General features: G+C 38.7%; 1 protein-coding gene across 2 annotated transcripts; it reads right to left on the bottom strand.

Annotated features, from left to right (window-relative positions):
• Positions 1 to 114: 114 nt before the first annotated feature.
• On the bottom strand, positions 115 to 25,972 carry dnajc7 (DnaJ (Hsp40) homolog, subfamily C, member 7; the record flags this gene model as incomplete). 2 transcript variants are annotated; one of them, XM_079819676.1, is made up of 14 exons in its annotated part: positions 115 to 1,684; positions 3,836 to 3,907; positions 4,127 to 4,276; positions 4,462 to 4,608; positions 4,686 to 4,759; positions 4,837 to 4,928; positions 5,130 to 5,294; positions 5,374 to 5,527; positions 8,838 to 8,956; positions 9,190 to 9,264; positions 9,368 to 9,481; positions 17,722 to 17,846; positions 20,265 to 20,353; positions 25,809 to 25,924. In XM_079819676.1, the coding sequence occupies 14 exons, from the start codon at positions 25,877 to 25,879 to the stop codon at positions 1,647 to 1,649; spliced, it is 1,485 nt and encodes a 494-aa protein (XP_079675802.1). In that variant the 3' UTR covers positions 115 to 1,646. The 2 variants fall into 2 exon arrangements, with proteins under 2 accessions (XP_079675802.1, XP_079675801.1); XM_079819675.1 differs by having other exon boundaries at positions 184 to 1,684; positions 3,845 to 3,907; positions 25,809 to 25,972.

The following is a 25,972-nucleotide window of genomic DNA, read 5'->3' as shown; positions in this document are numbered from 1 at the left end:
ACTTTGATTGACATGCCAACACATACTACGTTATTCAATCTGAAAAGCTTAGGTATAATATATTTATACATTTAAAATATTATTATTATAAAAAAGTAAATAAAGCGAGATTGTGAACATGCCTGGAGACGTAAAATAATATTAATAATAAAGAACAATGTATTAAACAGAGACAGAGAAGTTAAGTATTTGGTGAAGGGGAAAACAGAAAGAGGCTTACTTTATTTACATGGCTTTTTAAAAACGGTCCATTGTCAAGACTGTTCCAGCGGAGTGAGCAAAATCAGCATGGACGTTGACGTTTGAATACACTGAAGATCTTAATATGATAAACAATATGAAAGTATTCCAGACAACTGCTTAAAATCTTACATTTTAGTACAGGGTCTGGTCAAATAAACAAGAGAATGCTGGAACACAACAAATCTTCAGCGATCCAATGTCAAGGAACATTTAGTTAAAATGGGAGAGATCACCAAACATGGCTCACTGGTCATGCCTGCAGTTTACATAGATCAATATTACATACACTGTGGAGTCAACAGAATCAAGTCCACAAATAACCAGATCAATTCACTTCTGACATCACTCCCTCCAGAGGCTCTTTAATTCAGAAGTAGCCAAGCAAGGTCTCTCCCTGGTTTTAACCTGTAAGAGTGCAGATCCTAGTGTATTTAAAGATCACCCATCCGTCCGAAGCTCACATCCAGCGAATTTACAATAAATATACATATCAAAAAAGTGTGTTTTTCATAGTTAAAAAAAATTAAACAGTCATAAACTATCAACACAAAGAAACACTTTACATTCCAGTAAAATGTACAATGCAGCAAGGGGTTGAATGGCAACATTGACAAATGAACCTTACAGAGAGGGGCGTGGCCAACAGGTGCTCCAATGAACTCGCTCTCCCTGAACCTCTGTATGCAGTAGTCCAACAATCCAATCGTCGGATGAGAACTAGCGTTATTCTTACGATGAGATTTGGCATGAGGCACTGCATTCACATAAGTTTACTGAGGTCTTTAAAATGGTCTGCAATGTTGCATAAATATAATCTGTGTGAATTCTGGCTTTGTACACATTTAAACAATCTATACGTCGCTAGCGGTAATGAATTCCTGTACTAACCCGTGATTTTTCTGACATGCTTTGGATTTGGACGATGCGAATCAGTAAAATGCTTGGGAGAGGGGCTGTCTAGGGGGCTGATGGGAAAATAGATTCGAGTATTACGTACTCCTATGCCGTGTTCCCCCCAACACTTTTGAGAACTGAAAAACTCTAAATTGATTTTCAAAATAATAAATGTGAAAATGACAATGCAGTCGGGTACATTCGATACAGTGGATTTAAAAAAAAAAACTAGAGCTGGATTACAAGGGCCAATAGGACACCGATCAGAGAGAGAACTGTGCAATGCATCATGTTTTTCCTGGTACAGAATGGTCATGCCCCTGCCGTTGGTGTCTTTGTGCGTAAGCAGTAAAACAAGTCAATGGCACAGATGCAGGTCCAACTGTGGGGCCCGAAGGCCCGTTACACCAGAGTGTAGCACATCAGAGAGCAGGGATGGAGGGGAGCAGTCCGGTTCAGGGGAATTCAGGGGTTGTGGAACTACTGCATACATGCTGGAATCTGCCAAGTTAACCAAACTGAAAGAAGAAATTTCCTGGTCCAGATGCTGCAGGACAAAAGAAGGGGGAAAAAAAAGTTAAGTGAATCAGAAAAGAGAAGAATCAGAATTGGAGTAAACATGAATTACATCAGATGCGGAGTGTTTTTTTTACAGTTGTCTTAAATTTAAGACATGTACACATCAATTTCAAAGTTTGGGGTCTGTAAGATTGTTTTATAAAAAAAATATTTAGAAAGGATGAATTAAATTAATCAAGTGACGGTAATTATATGTATAATAGGGATGCACTAGCCCGGTCCTACCATTTTATTTGTACAGAGTCTGGCCACTCTTCATTGACAAGCGTTAACTTCCTTAACCCTTAAAATGCATAACTCGGGTCTTTAGTGACCAGGGACGTCATTCACTACACTCCTCCGCATTCATTTTTTAAAGTTTGACATCAACCTTTAGTATTCCTAGATCAATCCATTATAAACAATATAACAAGAAAAAAATTCTCACCATTGCGTAAATTCTTTTTTACCATTTTGTCTTACTTTTAAAATAAACTACAAAACAAAAATAAATAAAGCAGACATTATACAAACAAAGCACAATATAACAAAATAAAATCTTAGCCATCTTATCTCAGGCTTATTATGCCTACAGGTATCCTAATCAAATTTAGTTTGTTTTTTCATGAGAGGTTTTGCGAACCTGTATAACTCGGCACTGAATAAAAACTGGCGGTTTGAGCAGTGAGTGGAGTCTGACTAACTTTAAACTAGGGCTGGGCAAATGAACGCGTTAACGCGGGCGATTCATTTTTTCAGCTTAACGCATTAAAAATAGTTAACGCAGCGTCTGTTTTTATATCCATTTTTGCCTAGCGTTACATGATTACGTTCCTGTTCATGTAAATGCTTCCAAGCGCGACAAGACACAAGAGAACACGCTGTATGTCAATGTCCTGTCTGTGTGGCCGCGTCTCATGTCAGCTAATCGAGGGACACTGACACACACACACACACACTCCTGCTCACATCGAGTTCTCTTTTGCTCTTGAACAAACAACACCAACACAGATAATTTTGAGTACTCATATTAGGAGTCTTAAATTAGTTAAATAACATCTTAAATTAACTTAAAGAGTTGTGAGGAAATGAGATGCGTGGGACAGCGCGTCAGATCCGCGTGTTCGTTCGCGACTGTTCTTAAAGTGACAGGAGCACTGATGATGCCTGTCATTAATGTTCATCAAAGAACAACGGCAACAGAGAAAATTGTAGCTTTAATGATGATTAATCTATTTTTAATTGATTATTTGTGTTTGATAACTATTACATTTCTGTATATGTCTAACAGGGAAGGCACAGGTAAAAATAACATTTATTATAATGGGGTTATGTAAAGATTGTTTTAAGTTCACTTAAATTAAAAGTTTTTTTAAAGCCTAATAAATGTTGAAATTGGGAGCTTTCAGTTATACTGTATGTTCTACAGACACAAACATGCACTGGAGCATTTGCCAATATATTATTACAATATCAACTGAGGGTGCTCTTGCTTGCATTTGAGGGTGCTTGGCCATTTGCAGACACTGTTCTGCTGAATTGTCTATTTCGGACTGTGAATGCGTCTTTCTCGGACACTTTAAAGCCATGTTTATCCTCGACGCGCCTCTGTTTCACATTATAATGGGAGAACTGTGCATGTATGTGCACGTGATAAGCCCTGTTAGCACAGTTATTAGCAGCAATATTTTGGCTACGTCCACCATTGTACAGACTCGCCTCATGTAAACAAAGGAGATAGGGGCGCACGATCTGACGTCAAACAAAGGAGATAACCATGTGCCCTCCAACATCACAAGCCAAAACCTCCAGTTTCACCGGCTACACTGCAACCGGAGTGTCTGAAAATCTTCACCCTGGCAGGAGTTTTCAAAAATGTTTCAGTGACCTTATATTGCGTTTGCGTGTGGACGAACGGCCAAACCGCATAGAATACTGTGCAAATATTTTTACGATGTAAAATTTTTTTTTTCTGTATTTTTGATTAAATAAATGCTTTCTTGGTGAGCATAAGAGAAGTCTTTTAAACATTTTAAAATCATACCGACTCCAAACTTTTGAACACTAGTGTAGAGTAATTTTCAGTCTGAACATCTGAATAATGGATGATTATGAAGAGAAGTAAAAAGCACCGCCTTACATGAATTACCTTCGAAACTGAACCCCCCAGGGCCACCAAAGAACGCTTTGAAGATGTTGTTGGCATCGAAGTCTGAAAGAAAACAACAAAAAGAAGACATCGTTAAAATCATTACTCATCACATGCCAACATAGATGGAAGTCTTTTTTATTTAAGCTTCAGTAACACGTAAAACTTAACCACAGTAGTAAGTAATAAAGCATGAAACGTTCAAATTAGTGAAACTCGTATTCAAGAAAAATATGGTGTTGGCAGAAGGAACAAGAGCCTGAATGTGTGACGGAGACAGACCCATGTTCATGTCATCATCCTCCAGGTCGTGGCCGCTGTCATAGCGGGTCTTCTTCTTGGGGTCAGAGAGCACAGTGAAGGCCTCGCCCACCTCCTTAAACTTTTTCTCTTCCTCTTTCTGCACCTCAGTACTCGCTCCACTGTGTCGGTCTTTGAAAAATACAACAGAGAGACTGCATTATAGAGAAGCAGAAACAAAAAAACACCACAACTTGGGGACTTTCTTGCATACTGGTGGTCCCAGTACTGCCTATAGAACAGATTTATGGGTAAGGTCACAGGAATTTGCAGATATAGACTGTATAAGGTGAAAATTCTTTCAATGAAATATGTACCTGGGTGGTGCATCAGTGCTCGTTTGCGGTAGGCCTTCTTGATTTCATCTTCAGTGGCGTTTTTATCCACCCCCAGAACCTTGTAATAATCTTTTCTTTTGCTTTTCTTCAGCTCTAACTGAGCATTCTTCAACAGGTTCTTATGTTCTGAAACACACCACAGATGAAATGAGATTTGGCACATCAAAAACATTCTGATGCATCCAACCAAGATGGACACACACCTTTAGTCTTCTCTGTTTGATAAACCTTCTCATAATCTCTGACGGCCTCTTCATACTGCTCTGTGTCCATGTAACTACAATACAAAATTCAAAAGATTAACACCAAAGATTCAAAGATTAATTTAAAGTGTAGAAAGAACTACAAACGTACCACTGGGCTCTTCTCAAATAAGCCTTAATATAGGTCTCATCCAGTTTAATAGCCTTTGTGCAATCCTCAATGGCCTGCTCCAGTTTGTTTAACTGAGGACACCAGAGAGAGAGAGAGAGAGAGAGAGACAGAAACATTATGTAATAGTGCCAAACAATGACAAAAATGAGACACTTGACCCAGTTTCAGAACAGGAAAAAGGGTCTAGAGTTTGGCCTTGTAGGGCACTCAAACACTGATAATGCATTCAAACAAAATGTTACTCCCAAACAAGGAGTAAATCAAATGCTGACCTTGGATCCAACTGTGGCTCGGTTGCAGTATAGCTTTGCGTTGGTTTTGATGTTGTTCGGGTCGATGGTCAGAGCCTCAGAGTATAGGCCATATGCTTCCTCATAGCTGCCCTCTTTAAATGCCTTGTTGCCTTCCTCTTTCTTCGCCTTTAGGGCTTTAGCATTCTATAACAGGAAAAAAAGACATGGCACATTTAATTTGAATACGCAATCAGTTAAAACTCCAAAGTAATGCTGCACTTACTCTGCAGGCCAGGCGGGCCTTCTCATGGTCTGGTGCCATGCGCAGTGCTTGAACGAAAAACTGCACAGCTTTATCAATGCAGTCTTCATAGTACAGACATAATCCCCGCACATAGAGGGCGTCGCCATTTGTGGAATCCATCCGCAATATGTCGCTGAAAGTACAAGACGGCAAGAGTGAGGGGAAAAAAAAAAAAACAGTGGCTAACTTACATTGATTTTCAATGGACGATGAAAACAATGTGGCAACAGCTGATAATGGCTAGAATATGTGACACTGGACCACAAAACCAGTCACCAGTCTTTTTTTATTGAGATTTATACATCATATGAAATCTGAATAAATAAGCTTTCCATTGATGTATGGTTTGTTAGGATGGGATAATATTTGGATACAACTATTTGAAAATCTGGAATCAGAGGTTGCGAAAAAAATCTAAATATTGAGAAAACCGCCTTTAAAGTTGTCCAAATGAAGTCCTTAGCCATGCATATTACTACTAATAATAAATTTGATACATTTACTGTAGGAAATTTACAAAATATCAATAATCGATCATTTTGACCCATACAAATGTATTGTTGGCTATTACAAATATACCTGTGCGACTTATGACTGGTTTTGTGGTCTAGGGTTACATATAGAAATTGTGCAGTCTGAATATTCAGACTTTTGCTTGGCTGATCAAGCAGCTTGGCCAATAAAACGTTAACATAGACCAACATTTTCCCCACATACACTGCTGATTTACTGCTCAACAAACATTTACCATCAAGTCCGAAAAAAGTTCCGTATCAGTATAGTTTTGTATTTTTGAAAATAGCCACAGATGCTGACATGGCATTAAATAAGAGTTACATAGATACACAAAATTCAAAACCAAGCACATGTGATAAAATTTCTAAAGTACTTATTTAGTAAGATTTTACCAGAAAAGGTTTAAGTGAGCTTACTTCATAAAAATGTTGTTTTCTACTTGCATTAAAAGTGGGACCGTCGCCGAAAAAGTTAAAAAGAACAGCATTTGAAATAGAAATCTTTTGTAACATTAATAATGTCTTCACTCTCACTTTATCAATAATGCATCTTTGCTGAAAATGAGTACTCAAAGTATATGCACAATACACAATACACAATACATGCACAAACACAAAGGGAAAAAAATTATTAGTCATTAGCTATACTAGAGACAAGTGAAAGATCAATATATATCGTCCAGGCCAGTTATTTTACCCTTTGAGATTATAGGCATTGACCAATAATTATATCCACTTATACCAAGCAAAATGCCATTTCTGTTCATGGACTAACTGCTCAAGAATTTACAGATACATTTATTTTTGGTTTTACTTTTTTAAATCAGAACCAAAGGCTGTTTTCACAGCAAGAACTAGTTTAAACAATAGACTTGGTCGGCATTACCGGGAACGTCTACAGAACGTCATATCCACCACATACCGTGGGGGAAAACAAGCCATTAGAAGAAATGCACGTAGACCTTGATAGACGCTTTATCTTTACTCTTTGTAATGATTACTATTTTTTTTGCTTGGTGCAGTAACAAAAAGTTGCCATGTGGCGTTCTGCACCTCTAGTAAGTTAAAAAACCCTGATCTGAAGTTTTATACTGCCAAATAAACAGATGAAGCCGTCAGTCAATTCCGAAAGCCTGTGCAATATGTCCATTATAATTAAAGGTGCACAATTTAACTTTTCCATCCACTAGAGGTCTCCTGTTCAAAACAAAGGTGTAGTTTGATGACGCCACGTTTGAGCGCAGAATCTTGGGACGTGGTCTTCACCTCACAGTCAGTGGAAAAGAATCAGGATAGGTAGAAATCATGTTGATGGATATGATTATTAACGTTACTGTAGTATGAAGCGGAGCAGGACTGAGTGTTGTGGAGCTGAGCAAGGGCGCTAGCGATTGTTAATGAGAAGAGCGGTGGGACTTTTATTATGACACAGTCGCCAGCGCCACTTCCGCTCATGAGTATGAGGTAACGCAGCTCTGTTTATCATATTAGACACATATGAGTGTGTTGAAAATTATGTTATGACGTCACTCTGTGCGTTCTCTCGGCGGCTGCTATGACACTTGTTCGCACTGCAAAATAAAACCGGAAAACGAGGGTTATGCAGATATGACGCAATCGACAGGTGACTCCCTCACACGTCCCGGTTCCTCGGTTAAAATAGCTATTTCTCACGATTTACAAATAGTTGGAAACTTTTGGGATATTGTAAGTACTCAACTGAACAAAATATATAACACTGACCTAGAGGTTTTTGGATATTTAACAAAATTTTTTACATAGTGCACCTTTAAACATTTGCTCTACATGCTGCTGGTATAATGAAAAACAGATTTCATTAATTGCAATGCCAAAAGTTTGGTGAACAAAACGCCAATAAAGTCATACTTGTCACGTACGGGACTCGTTAAAGCAGTTTTTCATGAGGAGCGATCACATAGCCAGATAATTCATGAGGTTATTAATGTACAAAACATTCAAAAGTCTTCTTTATTTAATGGTGGGAAGGGCTGGCCTCATGCTTGTGCTTCAAGCTGATAGTCACATTATATGTACGACACTTGTACATTTTCTCGTCAAAATGCATGCTGCTCCCACAAATACTACATGACATAATAGCTATGCTACTTCATAAATCACCCAGTCTTTTGATGAAGACGGTTGCTATAAAAAAGTAAATAAAATTCACTACTGTCAGTAATTCTAATGATATTGTGACACTGACAACATATTGTCAACTCCACATATCAATTTCATAGCACATGACAAGTTTATGATCTTTTTAAAACGTTAAATGTATGCAATACATACTTTTAATCCATTAAATTCATGAACACTGAACTAACGTCTTCATCGAAAGACTGGGTGATTTATGAAGTAGGCATGTCATACCTGTTTGAGGGTCAGGGGAGCAGCATGTATTTTGATGAGAAAATGACACCTCTGGCCATTGATTCCGTTGGGTCGTTTATCAGTCACAGATACTGTACGGACAATCTGACCCAATATGGCTCTGTTTTTCTATATATCTTGTTCTGTCGGGCGGCAAAAGTGATTCTACACAGGCTAAACTGGGTTAATCCCATCCATTTACATTGTGGGGGATTGGACTGTTTTCCCCGACGTCGACTCCGCCCCCAGCTACGACACGACGCCTACCAAGTCTATCGCAAAATCTCTCACAGCACTGTTAGAAAAACTACTAAATATTTAAGAAAATACCTTTCCTGGTGAGCTCTTAAAAGCATCAAAAACAACAACAAAAAAGCACACTCTTAAGATTAATGTGATGCGTTTCATTTGCTATCGCTGAACCATTTTATGTAAAAATTAAAGCTTATGTTCTCTAGATATCAGTATTGGCATTTGAACAACCCCATATTTGCTGACCACTTCTAAACAATTCCCATAATACTGTAGTGCTATTACCTGGCAACAGATTGTGCCTCTGGGTACCGGCCCAGCAGAGCCAGACACTCTGCTTTCAGCACCTTGAACCTATGACAAGCAGATGCAGACTCTAACGCCCGATCCATACAGAACACCACCTACAGAGAGACAGACAGTATATTATTATTATTATATGCGTGTATGTATGTATATATGTGTGTATGTATGTATATATGTGTGTATGTATATGTGTGTGTGTATGTATGTGTGTATGTATGTATGTGCGTATGTATGCGTGTGTGCGTATGTGCATGTATGTGTGCATGTATATAAATTGCATTCTGATAAAAATCATACCTGCAGTACATAGAGGAGCAATATGAACACTCACCATCCTGAAGTCTCGCTTTTCAAAACTGATCTCAGCCATGCGCTCATACTCCAGGATGGACTCTGCGTTCTTCAGCTGCAAGAGACACAGGAGGTCAGAGGCCTTTTGAATGACACCTGCCAAATCATGGATGTCTGCAACGAGACGTGACTGCGAGTGGTATTTATGGTCACTCTACCTCCTGCTGGGCCTGGCTGTTGTCTGTTTCCAGCTCTAGAACCTTCTGTAAGCAGCGGCTGGCGGCCATAGCATTGCCAAGCAGCAGGTGGCACTTGCCCTCACGCATGTGGCCCTGTGGGACAGGATGATAATGAAGAGTGATATAAAATGTAAATGCAGTCAGCATGCTTTTGAGTGTTTTTAATTGTGCATTTATGCATTCGGCAGATACATTTATCCAAAGCGATTTAAACTGATAAAATGTATATCTTGAATGCAATTTGTGCAGTCCAAACTTTTTTTTGTCAGATGAACCCCTTTGATCAATAATATTTACTAGTGATGCACTGAATTGAATTTTTTTACTTAACCAAAATTAAACTTTTCATTTAAAACAAAAACTGAAAATAAAGATTGGTTTAATTAATAACCTTTATTTAAAATCCCTGTAAAGTCAAAACTAAACATGTGTTCTGAGTTTCTCACACCACAGATAAATGTGTTATTAACCACCCAGCCAAATTTGAATCATAACAAAATCCGGGAAGTACATAAAATAGCTTATCAAAAACCTGAAAAAATGAGCAGCATTCTCTGCTCTCAAACGCTGGGGGAGTGTCCGCTGTCGGCGCCGAAACCACGCCCACTCGCGGGAAAGCGGCAGTAGCACACAGGACAACACTCACTGATCCCGAGCATCTATGATCACGACGCACCAGATGTCGGCGGGACGGGAGGATGAAAGCCTGGGCGGGGGATAGTCGGTTCTGCAGCGGATTATCAGTGAATCCCAGTTGTCTCCGGTGAAAGTTTGTAAAACGATTCGGTGTAAAGTCACTGCAGAGGTAGGTGTCGGTGATGATCATTCTCAGCTCTCCATCAAGGTTGCTGTTCACAAAATTAATCCACTTCTTCATCGTTTTTGTTTTGTAAGCTGTTATGTAAGTTGTTGACTATAGTAACTAACAGTACTGACAGTAACTCGCGATCGAACTGATGCGAATGTGCTCTAGTTATGATCGTGTTAGGGGAGGAGCCAGGCTCGGTGGCTCCAGTGCGTCATCGAGCCACCGTTTTAGCCCCGCCCAGAAAATCCTGAACACAGCAACGGTGAAAAACTGTTTAACGGTCTAACTTCTGAATTCAGTACTTAATAGTTCACAGTCTTTGTAATGTGTTTCAGCAATACATTTCTAACATTTATAATGTGTTTAGAAACAAATCTCAGAATTGCCTTTACAGGGACTTTAACCAAGTTGTACAAACATTAAAGCAGCACTAGGTAGTTTTTGCTCTCGGGGTCCCCCTACAGTTGTGAAACAGTATTGTCCTCTACTACTGTCGTAAACTCTGTCATTCTACATCAGTGGATGCATCGCACGTGCATTTGTTGACATGACAACTATGATAGCCCTGAACACTGCAGGAGTTCACATGCAGGTTTTCTGCTTGCGTCGCGTGTGAAATGTCTTCATCTCAGGTACAGTGGCATATGTTTCAGCATGTCATTTGAATATAATTTCATGGGTTTTATTTTTTTTCAAACGCCAAATGATCGCGATGCTCAAGTTTACAAGCCAGCGTCATTATAGTAGCCTAGTCTATTGGTTCCCGTTTTACAGAATCTATAATGATACCTCAATTCAATGTTTGAGTGGTAGGTAATAACCATATATCGTCAATATTATAATATCAAGCTACCATAGATGAATCTGCAAATTTGAAAAATCGATTTGCATTATAGCTTGAGGCAAGACAAATAAACCAATATCACAGACATGTTAGGTATCCTAAAATATGATTTTGTACGTCTTATGTATTTACTTGCAAGAATGTAGCCCCTCCTCCTTCAGCTCACGCCAACGAGCAAACGCTGGCCAATGTTGATCCTCGTCCTGCCTTTAATCCGATCACTTTCTCGTTTCCTCTTTTTGCTTTCCTCCGACAAAACCTTTGCTTTCTTATTTTTCTGTGCTGCTTCGGCCATGACTATAACATTCGGCAAACAAATGATAGTTTTTCTTGCACGTCCGAATTTAAGGAAGTGGGGGTGGTGGTGGAAGTGACGTATAAAGGCCCATTTATACTTCTGCGTCGAGTGTACGCCGTAGTGTACGCCGTAGGCTACGCGGGTAGCCGACGCCGTCGTGAGCATTTATACTTCTGCGCTGTTGTCTGCGTCAATGTGCAATTCCACATGCATACGCTAGGAGGCAGTGTCCTCGGGCATGTTGGTGTAATCAAGACAACAGCCGAAGAAGAAGCAGCTTGATGTGTAGAATCTGTACATTCATGTCGGAATATCAGCAGCAGTGAGAGAGCGGCTTTTCTTGCAGCTTGAGTTGTTGTATCTAATACAAATTTAGCATCTCTAGTTGATTAGTAAAGTTAAATAAGGCGATCTGGCGCTGGAATGCATTTGTGAAACTATGCGGAGCTCGTGGCCGCTGTTTTCAGCAGCGGTGGCTCAGCAAGCGATTGTTGTTGCGGAGACTTCATTCACGAAATATACCCTAATGTGTCCCTGTTCTTGATATACAATTACTGATTAACATCTTTGGTTTTAATGAGAAAATAAATAAACTATACTCAGCGGATCTATGTATTTATTTACTACCATAAAGAATCGCTGGACTGCAAAATAGTGTGTTATAGCAGACGTAAGGAACTATCATCCAATTTCTGGACACACACACACTCCTATCGCAGATTTTTTATTTATTTATTGACCTGAGGGAAGGGTTCTGGCAGACCAATCACAGCGCTTGCGGTCCGCGTAGAATTGACGCGTTGTTACATTTTTGGAGAGGTGCGCGTCAGGCTACGGCGTAGGGTACTGCGTATCCAACGCGTCTATGCGTAGGGTACGCCGTACCCTCTGCGTGCACTCGACGCAGAAGTATAAATTGGCCTGAAGCCGTAAAGCAGTCGAATTTTGTAGTTCTTTTTTTTCTCGGGTTACTACCCAAAACCCGAAGTTTAAAAGTACGATTAAAAACGATACAGACCCCGTCAGGCTATGGCAGACGTGTCATTCAACCTATTGTAAGTCGATGTATCATCACAAGAGGTTTGAAAATATATTATAAAAGGTTGAAAAGTTACCTAGTGCTGCTTTAATACTTCTTTTGACTTTATAATAAAATAAAAAAAATTCTACCACAAGCGACAACATTTAAATGCTAAAATAAAAATGGCTGCAATAAAAATTAATTCAGCTTGGCCCTCACAGGAGTAATTACAACTTAAAACATATTAAAATTAGAGATGCTCAGGTGTATTAGCCAATTATCGGTATCAGCTGATGGTATCCGGTCAATAAAAAGGTTGCAGAAAAACATTTCCGACTGAAATTCATACTGTGTGTGAAGAAATTTAGGGCAAGTTAAGGCAACAATAGTGCATTAAAAAAATTGCTACATAAAAAAAAGGCTCTATTTGACAGTATGAAACCACTAGGACTGGACCAGAATATTTGAATATTCGAATATTCGTTCGATGGGTTGGTATTCGATTTTCAAATTTGTGATTCGAATATTCGTTGTTGTTTTTTTCCGCAAACACCTGGCATCCTGCTCGAAATGGCTCTCATTCGCGCTTGCATATGTGTACACTATAAAATACAAAACTTTTTTTCAATCATCTTATAGCCAATCCATTTTTAATAGCCTCGATATACTTAATAAATATATTTGCTTCTTCTTAGTGTTCCCTGCAGCAGAGCGCACAACTGCATGAGCTTATATGGCAGAAGCCATGTCTGAGCTTGCATTTTGGGTTAAACTGCGTTCGTTTGACATTGTGGAAAATAGAATAATAGAATCAAAATGTATTATCCTTTTTACATGTTAGGGATGTGACGGTGAAAACATGTTCCCTCAGCGTTTCCCTCATTGCAGTGCTTGTGCACTGAGCGGCTGAACGCATGCAGCCGTGCACAGTTTACTTTAGGTTTGCAAATTCAGGGGCGGGTTGCTTGAATTGTGGGTTCATTAGCTATTATTCTATAATGAAAAACATAGCAACAAAACAGTACAATGACAAACTCTCTTAAATAGGCGCTTTTACATCGCTTTGAAACCAAATATTCCGTGATCATCTTGTAATTTAGCTCCTCGCTCTCGTGAAGAATATGATCTGACTGCTGCTGCTGATGTGCTGAGACACCCGTTAGTTTGGCTCAAGTGGCACGTTCAGTTTTTTAATTGTAGTTAGTCTTAGAGCCCTGCACAGGCCTCAAATCAAGGCCCTTGCCCGGCCGTGTCCGACAGCTTACCAAAACTATCGGCCCGAGTTACGATTTTTTTATTTTATTTTTTTATCCTCCCTATTAGGTCTACACATTGTTGCACACATTAAAATAGTTCAGTTTTGTTTTTAATGTCAAAGTAGTTATATTTCATTTCGTTTCTTTATTAAAGTTAATTAAAAAAAATGTTTAAAGCATTTTTTTGTTTGTTAAATTAAAGTTTTTTTTAAAGTAACGACCAAGCGGCCAGCGGCCGACAGTGAGTTAACTGCATGTTTGATCAATTTAGCCTCTCAAATCAACACTGGACTTGTCTTATAATAAAATCCAGATATAAAACGCTTCAAGCATCACAATTTTAAAACGTTTAGCCTACTATCACGGTGGTGGTGGTGATAGTAGGCTAAACGTTTTAAAATTGTGATGTGGTGATGCACCACAGTAAAAAGGCATTTTTGACAAGATGAGGCAGGCTGATAAGCTGCTCGCAACGGCGCAAACGAAACAAATAAAGGGTAAGTGACGTGTTTTTTTTATTTATTTTATAATTTTATTTTAGTGCCATATAGAACCTTTTCTTTTTTGAGTAAACATTCCCCCCTATTACACACCATTGCAGCCATTAAAATGGTTCAGTTTTGTTTTTAATGTCAAAGTAGTTATATTTTGTTTCGTTTCTTTATTAAGTTAATTTAGAAAAATGTTTAAAGCATTTTTTGTTTGTTAAATTAAAGTTTTAGTTTTTTAAAGTAACGACCAAGTGGCCGACAGTGAGTTAACACCACATGTCTGATCCATTTATCCTCTTAAATCAACACTTGACTTGTCTTGCTTATAATAAAAATCCATAGATATAAAACACTTCAAGCATCACAATGTTGGTTTAAACGTTTAGCCTATACTATCACTTTTTTGAGTGTTCAAAAATAAATAAATAAAAAACAGGCAGGTTGTCTTACACCTCTCCGCAAAATTAATATAAATCCGATCTTCAATTCTTGCGCTAGCCTGTGCACATTTAACGGAGTTCACGTCAACGCAATATCAGAACGAGTGACCTAAGCACAGTAAGAGCATTTAGTCTCATTGGTTTTAATGAAGATGATTGTGTTTTTGAGCATCTAAGACGTTCGGCAGTTTGCGTGTTGGCTTGTAAACTTGATACTCTAAACACTGTGCAAGCCGCCTTGACAGTCGTGGTGTCATGGTCTCATGTAGTTTCCACCAGCGCAGCACACCTCATTGTTTCTTTTAATTAATGAATGTCTAAATATAAAATGAAGGAAAAAGCCCGCATTTGAGGTATGACGTGAAAATTGGCCCGAAGCCAGGGGCAGAATTATTTTTACTAGCTACTATAATATATCAAAACTGGGACGTAACAGACCTGTGTGTTTTGTATCACTAGTTCATTGGCCGTTCGCGGAGCATATAAGCCTGCCCGCGTGAGGCGCGCCGCTTCTCCAGATTCCAGCCTTTATTAGAGAGAAGGATATGTTCAGCTCCTTCCCTCCGAAGCTTCGAATATTCAATGTTTATTACTACCAAAGCTTCGAAGCTCAAAAAATGGTATTTGGACCAGCCCTAGAAAATCACCCGTAATTCAAACCAGGTCTGCAGTTTTTCCCTACGCTAAACATTATTTGTAGCACACCTCTCATTCAATAATTCTAAAAAGAAACAAAGTGTCATCTTTCAAATTCTGTCCATTTTATCACAAAATTCAAACAATAAATGCCGTTTTGACGCTCCTAAATGTGACGTGACAGATCACAGTAGTGCCTCAGTTCAAGCAGCAGCACAGAGCGCTAAATCTCTTCCACTTTAATACAAGTTATAGGGATGAAACGATTACCGGTTTCACAATAAAATGTAGTGACGGTTAGTAATATCGTGTAAAATTTAATTATCATTAAAACCGCGTGAGATTATCACGATTGTGAAAACTCGCGGTCCAGTCAGCGTCAGTCTGGCGCAACGCACCGCTGTTTTTTGAATTAGAAGAAATGGAAGAAGGCAGTGACAGCACCGGGAGATTTTTCAGACTATTAAAAGGACCAAATCTGAGGCGGTCATATTTTAGCTTTAACAAAAGTCCTGAGGGAAACTTAATCGAAGATGGTCACCCTGTCTGCAGAACATGCCAGAAGAAAGTCGCTAAAACACTTCAAAACTACGAACGCAAGGCAAGTGGACTTTGACCTAAATACCAAAACTACGTCTGGGAAATAATAACGTGAAGCGAACGAACAAATTCAGACAAGACTAGGGTGACATTTAAGGGATAATAATCAGGGCTTGACATTAACAACTGCCATTTGCGGGTGTAACGTTAACGTTACTTCGGCTGCACACTTGCCACTCTGGCGGTTGAACTTATTATAGTCTTCTCAAAAGCCATCGGTTACAATCGCGTTGCGCATTATAACCACTTACACGTGTTTCTATTGAGTTTATGAATGCAATGTCGAGTTTCATTCAGAGCGCGCGCCGCTCTCACTCGCTGAAATCTGCACTCAAAGCAGAGATAAACGTGTGATGTAGGCAGGAGATTCATTCATCATACAGTGGTTGGCTGTTTTTGTTCTATTTCAGCAGCAAAAATGGTTTTAAAAAAAACACAGCAGAACCACAGCGCATCTGATATGACTGGCATAACGCTGGCGAATTTAGGGACTGTCTCTAAAGTTACATACAACATTGGTAACGTTATACACGATTCAAATTTCACTCGCATTTGAAGAGAATCAGTCATAAAACTGACTGTAAAGTGATCATCTAGGTGTCAGGTATGATGCACACATTTTGATATTTAATAAAATAAACTGTCAAATCATATGGAAATATGGATATGCATTATTTCACTAGGATACTGTTTGGGCTCTTACACAAAATATGCTGATTTAAATGCATCATTGCTGAACACTGATGAGAATATTGCTTGAGAATATATTTACAGAGATAATATTAGAGATTATATTTAGGACAAATTATTATTATTTATGCGTTATGCGTTGCTATTGACGACGGCCATTATAAGAAAGGAAATCCCACTGAATACAATCTAGCTTAAAAAAGTGCATAGAGCTGCTTTAGTTATTTGTTGTTTGTTGATTTTCAAATATAAAACTTGTTGAAATGTTTTAAGTGTGTGCATCTGTTCTTTTTGAACACTTTCATCTCTTTTGAACAAAACCGTGATAATATTGATAACCGTGATAATTTGGGTCACTATAATCGTGATGTTAAATTTCCATACCGTTTCATCCCTAACAAGTTATATCTTGAAAAACATGCCTGAATATCAAAAGGTATGTTGAAAGATACACTACATTTTACCGAAATCCGTGACTCATATAATCACTCAATCAGTGTTGTAAACAATAGGTCTCATATATTGCATTTAGCCTACCTCAGAAAGTCACCCTATGTTCATTCAGTTTGTTAGTTAGCAATAAAGAAACACTAGAGGAGCTTACTTACTGTTAATTATATATGTATGCTTAAATATGTTTGTCATGAAGACAAGTGCTTATGAAAAATATCTTGTGTGTGCAACTGAGTTGTATAGTTTGGGGTCGGTAAGAAATGAAATGGATGCTGATGCAGTTAAAAACAAGTTCTTTTGGTCAAAAAGAAAGCATTCAAAAGTAAAAAAAAAAGAAAAAAAAAAAAGAAGCACTACTAATTACAAATGTCACTGTTTCAGTGAATGATTTCGGCCCTTCAAAACAATTTCAGCCAAAATTGACAATTGCCGTTTTAGTTCAAATGTTCGGCTTCTGATATTTCAGTGCATCACTAATACTTACTTGAAATACTCAGAGATTTTAAAATAATATTTGAATAATTTAACACCACATTCACGGGTCTCTGATGTCCCATGACATGCAGGTAAACAAATCTCTTTAAATAAGAGTTTTATTTTTGTTTACATCTTTTAATTATTTTAATGAAGTCATAAAAATGTAAAACGTTAATTACTAGCTTTTCATCAACTCGCGTACCCCTGCAGTTCCCTCACAAACCCCAGTTTAGGGAAACCCTGATGTAGACCATGGCTCCAACTAGACCTTTTAGAGATCATAAATGCTCAGAATGTAAAAAGGGCTCCAACGTCTCACCTTCATGAAGGTATCATCTAGTCGCACAGCCTGCTGGGAGTCTTCAAGTGCCTCTCTGTAGCGACTCAGCATCATCAATGTGGCTGCACGGTTGCCGTAGTAACTGGCATTTTTCGGGCACAGGTCTGTTAAAAGGACACAAACAGAAGATGTAGACAGACACTTCAGTAAACGATAAGAAACAAACTGGTTGTTTTTGTTGCACGTTTTGGTGCCCTTTTTCTTTCTAAAACAAGTGGTTGCCATGACAAAATCTATTTGGGCAATTACGTTACAGCCTTCGAGGAAAACGTGCGGAGAAAAGAGAAATCATGTGCATTTGAGTGAACATTGAGTCTAATCTGAGGGCAGCACATGAATCAGAAGTGTGTAGGAACAAACCAGTAGGGCTGGGACGGTATGGATTTTTTCTTACCGCGGTTGAAAAGCAAAAAATTCCCGCGGTTCAGCGGTAAACCGCTTTAAATGGCTCCCGCTGGACTTTCGCGCACAGCAGCACACGCACACCCCAGCGATTGAACATAATAAGGAACATGTTTATTTTACATTTATTTTTTCACGTTTAGAACAGGAACAATTAGAACAGAAATGGAATGATGTCTGAAAAAAAAAAGTGCAGGCAAAACGAAATATAGACTAGGCTATGGTTTACATCCCAGCCTTCATATTTTTTCCTGAGAGAGCAGATCAGATCACGACTGAGAGATTTGATGATGGAACAGCATAAACAAAAGACAAACAAACATTTTTATTTATCGGTATTGATCAGTAATATATATTTATTTGTTTATTTATTTCCCATATTTTTACTTTCAGATTACAGTCGTCGTCATTAAACAATCACTTAAACTATAACGACTTTTGCGCACACCCGCCCATATAATAGCCTATAGCCTAATATATTATTTATATTTATAGTATTTATATTTTTATATTACACATTTTAAAATATTCAGGCTATTAATTTACATTTAGCTACAATTTACACCTCGTGTGCGCTTTTGTCTCAGTGGTTAATGAAGAATAACGAAGGCTCAAGGCTATTTAATTTAACAAAGTGTAGTCACTCGCTGCTCACACTACCTTGATTGTATATTATGCTAATTTTATTATTTATATCAATTTTTATTTTATTTTATAACATTTACATATTTATATTATTTTACATATCTCGTGTGGTGTGCGCTTTTGTCTCAGTGGTTCAAGGCTATTTAACGAAGACTTTTTAGGCTAATTTAACAAGGCTATTTAGGCTAATGATTGTATATCACATACATATACATTATTTATATTTATGTTATTTATATTACATAAATAATTTTTACATATTATTATATTATATTAGGCCTATTTTTACATATTTATATTAATTTATATATAGGCTATATGCCTATCTCGTGTGCGCTTTTGTCTCAGTGGTGCTATTTAACGAAGGCTATTTAATTTTGTGTCAACAAAAAGTGTCGCTGCTCACACTACCGTGATTGTATAGCCTATTAATTATTATTTATATTTATATTTCATATTTTTACATATTCATATTAATTGATATATCTCGTGTGCGCTTTTGTCTCAGTGGTTCAAATATTTAACGAAGGCTATTTAATTTAACAAAGTGTCGCACACTACTGTGCTTGTAAGCCTGCCAGAAGGATATCTTTTTCGATAACCTTTTAATGAAATTGGAATTTCAGAATCGCATAGCCAACTTATATTTAATTGCCTACAATAGATTATTTATTGATTATATTGAATGAAATTTCACAGGCTCAGCTTATTTGTAGTCAATCTTTCCCAAACAGAGTTGGAAGAGAGTAAAAACTTACCAGTACTAAGGAGGGCTGAGGCAGGTCCAGCTCAGTTTGTTCTTTCTGAAGCCGTTTTTTTTTTTTTGCCAGCTATGGGAGAAATCGGTCAGCGTTCGGCACAAACCCATGGCCCGGGCGGTGCGTTCTTTTTCTGCTTTCATGACTTCTATCTCCCTACCCGCTATTGTCGGCTGCGCAACCATGTGAGAGAATTGTGTTAAGCACGTGCAATTAAAAACTGAGGTCCTGCTTATGCGCCTGTATTTTATGCTTTAGTAAAATTAAATTCAAATAATAGGCTAAAAGACATTACACAGGTACAAATGGAATGTTATAATGGAACATTGCGCTCCCAACTCGCGAAAGGTCGGATTTGCTCCATCTTTTGTTATGTTTTGTTTAGAAAACCTTGAATCCATATAAGACACACGTCATTAGACACAATCCATGTCATTAGAATCAATGAATCCATGGAATTAGACACAACGTGCACACAAGGGCAGGCCAAGGTTTTTTTTTTTTTTTTTGTGGTGGTGATGGCGGTGACGATCTCAGACCCGCGGTAGGCGTCACGTGACCGCGGTATTGCGGTAATGCGGTAACCGTCCCAGCCCTACAAACCAGCAACATTAAGGCATTGCAAAAGATCCCTACAAAAAGCTAGGCAGGCAGACAGATAGTGAAGGCGAGATAAGAACGGCATAAACAGCCTAGTACACTCTTAAGGGTTCTTACCGATGGCTTTGGTGTAGAAGTTGAACGCTTCAGTGTAGTCCTTCTTGACATAGTATGCATTTCCCTGCTCTTTGAAGCCTTCAGCTTCCCTACAGATTCAAAGCACAAACAAAAATATGATAATTTCATAGCGGAACATTCAAATCTGTGTTCGCGCTGCCGCGGAGCCAAAGAGAGCAGTTGTCATGGATAGGTATGAAACAGCTTCACCAACAGTCTTTTTTAAACACAGTATCTTTATTTCTGTGTTACAAACACTTATTAAATCACAGAAGTACTGGGAAAAAACAGTTTATAGTTTGGGTAAAAACACTGATGACTACTGAAGCAAAATAGAGCAAACTGGCACATCAAATTATGATTATATTGATTACATCTTTACACCACCAGGTGGCAACTAGTGATTGTTAAAATGCATGTGTCATTGAATCATTCGTTAAAGAGATTCGTTCAAAAACACCATTTATGACTCAGTCATTGAATCTTCTTTGTTTATAATTAAGATGAATTAAACATTTTAAATAGACTGCAGCAATTAACAGTTTGTCAGAACCTCTAGTAAATAGTGTTATTTTGTGTAGTTGTCTCTTCAGAATCATGATCTCAGTTTGAAACAAATTGTGATAGTGCGGCTGCTCGAAAAAAGAAAAAAACAGAAGACCCTCTTTGTGCTGTGGGACATGCATATGGCACAGGTCCTCACAAAAAAAAAAAAAAACTAGATATAGATCAGAAAACACTGCTGGCACAGTCATATCACATTTCGAAAATCTAAGACCATTGAAGAATGGGCTGCATTGTCAGGACCCAAGCATCAGAATACCTGCCAACACACGAGTAAAAAAATAATCCAACACACAACATTAACAGGGTGTTTGTGTGTGTCTATTTAGCAAATACATTATTTTCTGAACTATAGCAATCTGGTGGAAGCGTACAAAGTCAGATTAGCCTGCCAAACAAACACAGATCCTCCCCTACCAACCAATAGTGTCTGTTTTAAATCAATGAAACACCAACAGATGTATAGTCAGGTGGTATGGAGTGCTTTCTGGGAAACAATGCAGGGCAGCATACGTTAAAAGATGAATGGACAACAAGTGTCACATTACCAGCTTTTACTTTACCCATCTATACTGAAGAGTAAAACATATGAGTGGGGCACAAGGAAACAGTTCTACATATTTTAAGACAATATGAAGATGATTTTTGGCACCATATTTGCCAATGTTGCTGTTATTTTCACATTGAAAAATTTAATCTATTGAAGAATCTTTGTGTGGATCTTTTCTATAACCATGACTATATTAGTAAAGCTACAAAAGTTAAACTGAATCATTCTTGAGAGTCAGTTCTTTTCAATGACCTGGGGTCTGTTCTTCATACGTGGCTAACTCAGTTAGCAGGATTTGATTGTAGACGATTTGGCATGATCTTGGATAGTTTGGTTCTTCGGAGTTCATACTGGACTTGCTGTTATAGCGACTGGTCCGTAAGCTTAAACCTTCTCAGGAGCAGTTTATCTCATGTAAACAGGATTAGATTGCATCTTTTTAAGAGGCGTTGATACTTAAAATATGTCCCAGCCCCTGCTACTTTATTACAAGAGTTCCTTACCGAACCAGGGGCAATAATCATTTAAAATGATACAATAATAAAAATATATTTGAAAATAATATTATAATGTTGTGTATAATACTATAGACACAGCCACTTGATTGAGAGATTTATTTGTGATGGAATAATTACTTTATAATTTTATTGCAGTCTTACACACGTTGTACAGTTACTCTGAGCCGTGCATTAATTTGAGTGGTATGGGACTGCATTCATTTATGGGAGTGGCTTGATGCGGCACAAGAGATGCAGATAACTTGATCTTAAGAAACTTTAATTAATGCTGTCACATAACAAATCTGCTTCAAATTAAAAAAATTTTTTTTTATTAATTGCCAATTACAACATTGAAATAAAAATGTAAAGGGTGTACAAATACTATAAAATTGTGAATAAAATTATTGGCAATCATGTTTTTTTTTTTTTAAAAGTGCACATTTCATTTATCTATTATAATTTATGTTGGTTTGGTCGTTTGGCTGTTTCCTTATAAAGGTCCAGAAATTTTATATTTTGCCAGGTGGCTTTTTTAATTATATGATGTCATTACGTTACGATCGTGCTCTCAGCATTGCTGATCGTGGTTTCGAGTATCGATGCATCTGCCCTCTTCAGGGAACACAGGGACGCGCAGTAATCTTAGACAACTTAATCCAGATATTTTAATCCAATCCGCAAATTTGTTTGAAGAACCAAATTAGTCAGAGATCAGTTATCACCATTAAAAGATCTGGGATCGGTCAAATTATCTCAGGATGTATTAAGCGAGGTATGAAGAACCGACCCCTGGTTGATCCAGCTCATCCGTCACCAGGCAGAAATATGTTTTTTCACAGGATGGTCGATTGATTAAACATTACATGGTTTGTTAACAGCATAGGAGACTGACACAGACGTGAAGTAATTGTTGAATAAAGTAATTATTTTTAAAGTAAAAAAATTTTTTTTTTGCGCGCACAAAAAGTATTCTAGACACTTCATAACCTGTACACACCGGGACGAATATCGCGCGCGCTTATCGCCAGCGTTTTTCGTGCCGTTTTTCGGCGCGTCTTGAGTGTTCACACCCAAGCGATTTTCACTGGCGCTGCGCCGAGTGAACGTGCACATTCAGTCGATGCGCTCCCGGTACACAAGATGGTGCTGCGGCACTTTAAGCCTCTGACACTCGCTTGTCACACAGAAGGAGAAGAGAGACAGTATTTACGTGCTTGCCAAAACCATAGACATATTATGTATATGGACAAAACCATTCACACACTTTTTGCTAACTGGCAAGCAGCATTAGCAGTTCATCTTCTTCTTTGTCTACTTACTACTTCTTCTTCGTATCAATGTGTGCTCGGCAAGACCGTTTTGTGCTTGAGCGCCACCAAGTCGTGTTTTACTGTCACTTCAGCAGCTCCAGGCACGTGAACAAAAGCGCCGATCTCATTGGTCGGACAGTTTTTTACGCGCCGCGTCAAAATAAAAAAACGAACCCGAGGCGTTTTTTTTTAAATGACGCTTTTACGCCTGGCGTTTTGCGCATCGGTGTGAACACTCACATTGGCGCCCATTGTTTAGTCCCGAGGCGTTAAACGTCGGCGATAAACGCGTGCGAAAATCGTCCCGGTGTGAACAGGCCTTTAAGGTTGAACCACTGGAGTCACATGGACTATTTATCCTTTCTGGGCCTTGAAGTGGTCATTGTGTTGCTGTCTATGGAGGGGTCAGAAAGTTCTCTGATTTCATCAAAAATATCTTAATTTGTGTTCTGAAAGGTTTGGAATGACAAATTTCATTTCTGGGTTAACTAAACCATCTATTGGGGTCTACCCAAGACCCCAATGGCATCATGTTTGACTTAAACCACTGAAGAGTACCCGTTAACTCAAATGAGAAACAAGAAACGTGATTATTCACAAAAGTCACAGATGCTAAGGAAGTTAGCATGTCATCTTCCTCAAAACCTACTTGCATATCACAGCTGAATATTCTGGAATATTCTCAGGGGGAGGGGGGACAACAAATCGCACACCAATGTTCACCCTCACACTCCCTCTGACAGACAGCAGCTGTAGTGAAGCGTTTGTTCCACACCACCTGTGTGGTCATGCAAATACTGTGCTTTATTCAGACCTACAACACGATGACGTCACGTTCACACACCCTGCAGTTAATCTGGACACCAAAACCAGGCTGGTGGTGCTTTCTGAGAGAATGGCGTAATGATGTGAATCATTCGTAGAGCAGCTTCATGACCTGACAACAATTTAGATCACACGAACAATTAAGTCTTGAAACCTAGTATGTGTTTCCTCCTATAGAGTGCAACAGTACCGGTTCACATTTTGAGTCGCCTTGGTTCCGGAAGTATTTTTCCCCACAGGGATTTTAAAAAGGTCTTTGTTAAAGAGTTAAGCCATGAACCAAACCTTCCAACTATGAGGTGACTCACAATTACTAAACTTTGAGGGAGAGAGTTGCAATCCCCATGAAGAATTGTGTATCACATACTCCAATTAAAAAGTAGTATGGAGGATACAAAATATGCATGCATACAAATGTTTAAAAAAACAGTTCCTCTATGGAGAAAGTGAATAGGATTTAGGAACCAAATTGGTGCATTTTTTAGGTTCATAAAGCCCAAATGACAATATTTAGAGTATAAGAGATACTGTTAATAAGTCTACATAAAACAGCAGACAAATTAGATCAAATTCCATGGCAAGTATTGAAAGTTAATAAATAACATCAACAGGCTTGTAGTATATGGGTCTGACAGGTAATACTCTTAACTACAGTTCGCACGAGGAAAGTTATGTCAGACACGAGGTTGACTTTTTCGGCGCGTACAGTTACATTTCGGTAACGTTACACCGATCAAGTTCACGTCATGCGCCCGTCCACCCACAGTCACTTCGGACAAACCGAAAGTTCCAGAAGTGAACGACTCGCTCCAGTCAGCTAGAGCTCGCACACAATGAGTCGGTGTTCAAATGAATGCCATGACTCGAAAGCCACCTAAATTGGCAATGAATACATATAATCGAAAAGTCAGATTCATTTAAAGGGAAAGTACAGCCCAAATTAAAACTCGGTAAATCAAAGCAGACATGCAGAATGTTAGGAAGTGACAGCCTCTTTCACCATTCACTTTTTTTTTTATTGTTTACATTACAATAAAACAAAACGGTGACTGATGTTGTCATTCTCCTTAACGTGTCCCAAAATCAGTAATCCGAGCACGTAAATGTCAGAATGTTTAAGTGTTGGGGTGAACTGTCCCTTTAAGAGATACATTTTAAAAAGTTGCGAATGTGTTCTTGTTTCTAATATAGACAAAATGTCCACACAAGCGTCAGAAGTCGAGCCCCCCCAACGTTACGATATGAGATCCGCAGGTACAGAACGTCATTTCCTCTATAGACTCACTCTATATGTGCAATTTTTCCCACCTTTTTGTCACCTACCCAGAGTATCATTTAACAACTATTAATGTTTCTAATACAAGATGCAACAATGCCATCGATGCACAACTGTATGTCACGAGTGCCGGTTTGAGCGGGTCTGCATTGTGTTCTTAAGAGCAGTGATGATGTCACGTTGCCTTCAACCCAATTCTAACCCTAAAACTGTGTCACGGCGAACAGCAGAGCTGGCGTAATAATACGATGCATGGCACCCTTGAACGTCGCTTGAAAAGGTCAACGCTCATTTAGGATGTTTAAGATTAACACCAGGTTGATCGCAAGGCACCCCAACACTAAGAGCAGCTGCCTGGCACACTAGGCCATGGACACCCCTTGATTTTCAAGTTATGCGGCAATCACGAGCTCAGGGTCCTTATACATCTGTATTCCCGATCGGAGCTTCCCTAAAACCCAGCTACCGCACGGACGGTTCGGCCGGACTCATATGAAAGTGATCGCTCTTTTCGGGTACCTCTCTAACTCCTCGTCGCTGGTTAAGTCCATCTCTGGATCCACGGACGAGTCGTAGTCAACAGTCGCCATTTTGCTGTAGAGAGGCGGAGAATGAAACGAGGCATGTGTGCCTTTCATACTGCCTTCAGCTCCGCCTTCCGCAGCCGTGCGCAATATGCCCAT

The sequence above is a fragment of the Gobio gobio genome (genome assembly GCF_949357685.1).
Source record: "Gobio gobio genome assembly, chromosome: 1".
Lineage (NCBI taxonomy): Eukaryota > Metazoa > Chordata > Actinopteri > Cypriniformes > Gobionidae > Gobio > Gobio gobio.
The sequence above is the reverse complement of the archived record's forward strand: the minus strand, read 5'-3'. Positions and strand labels throughout refer to the sequence as shown.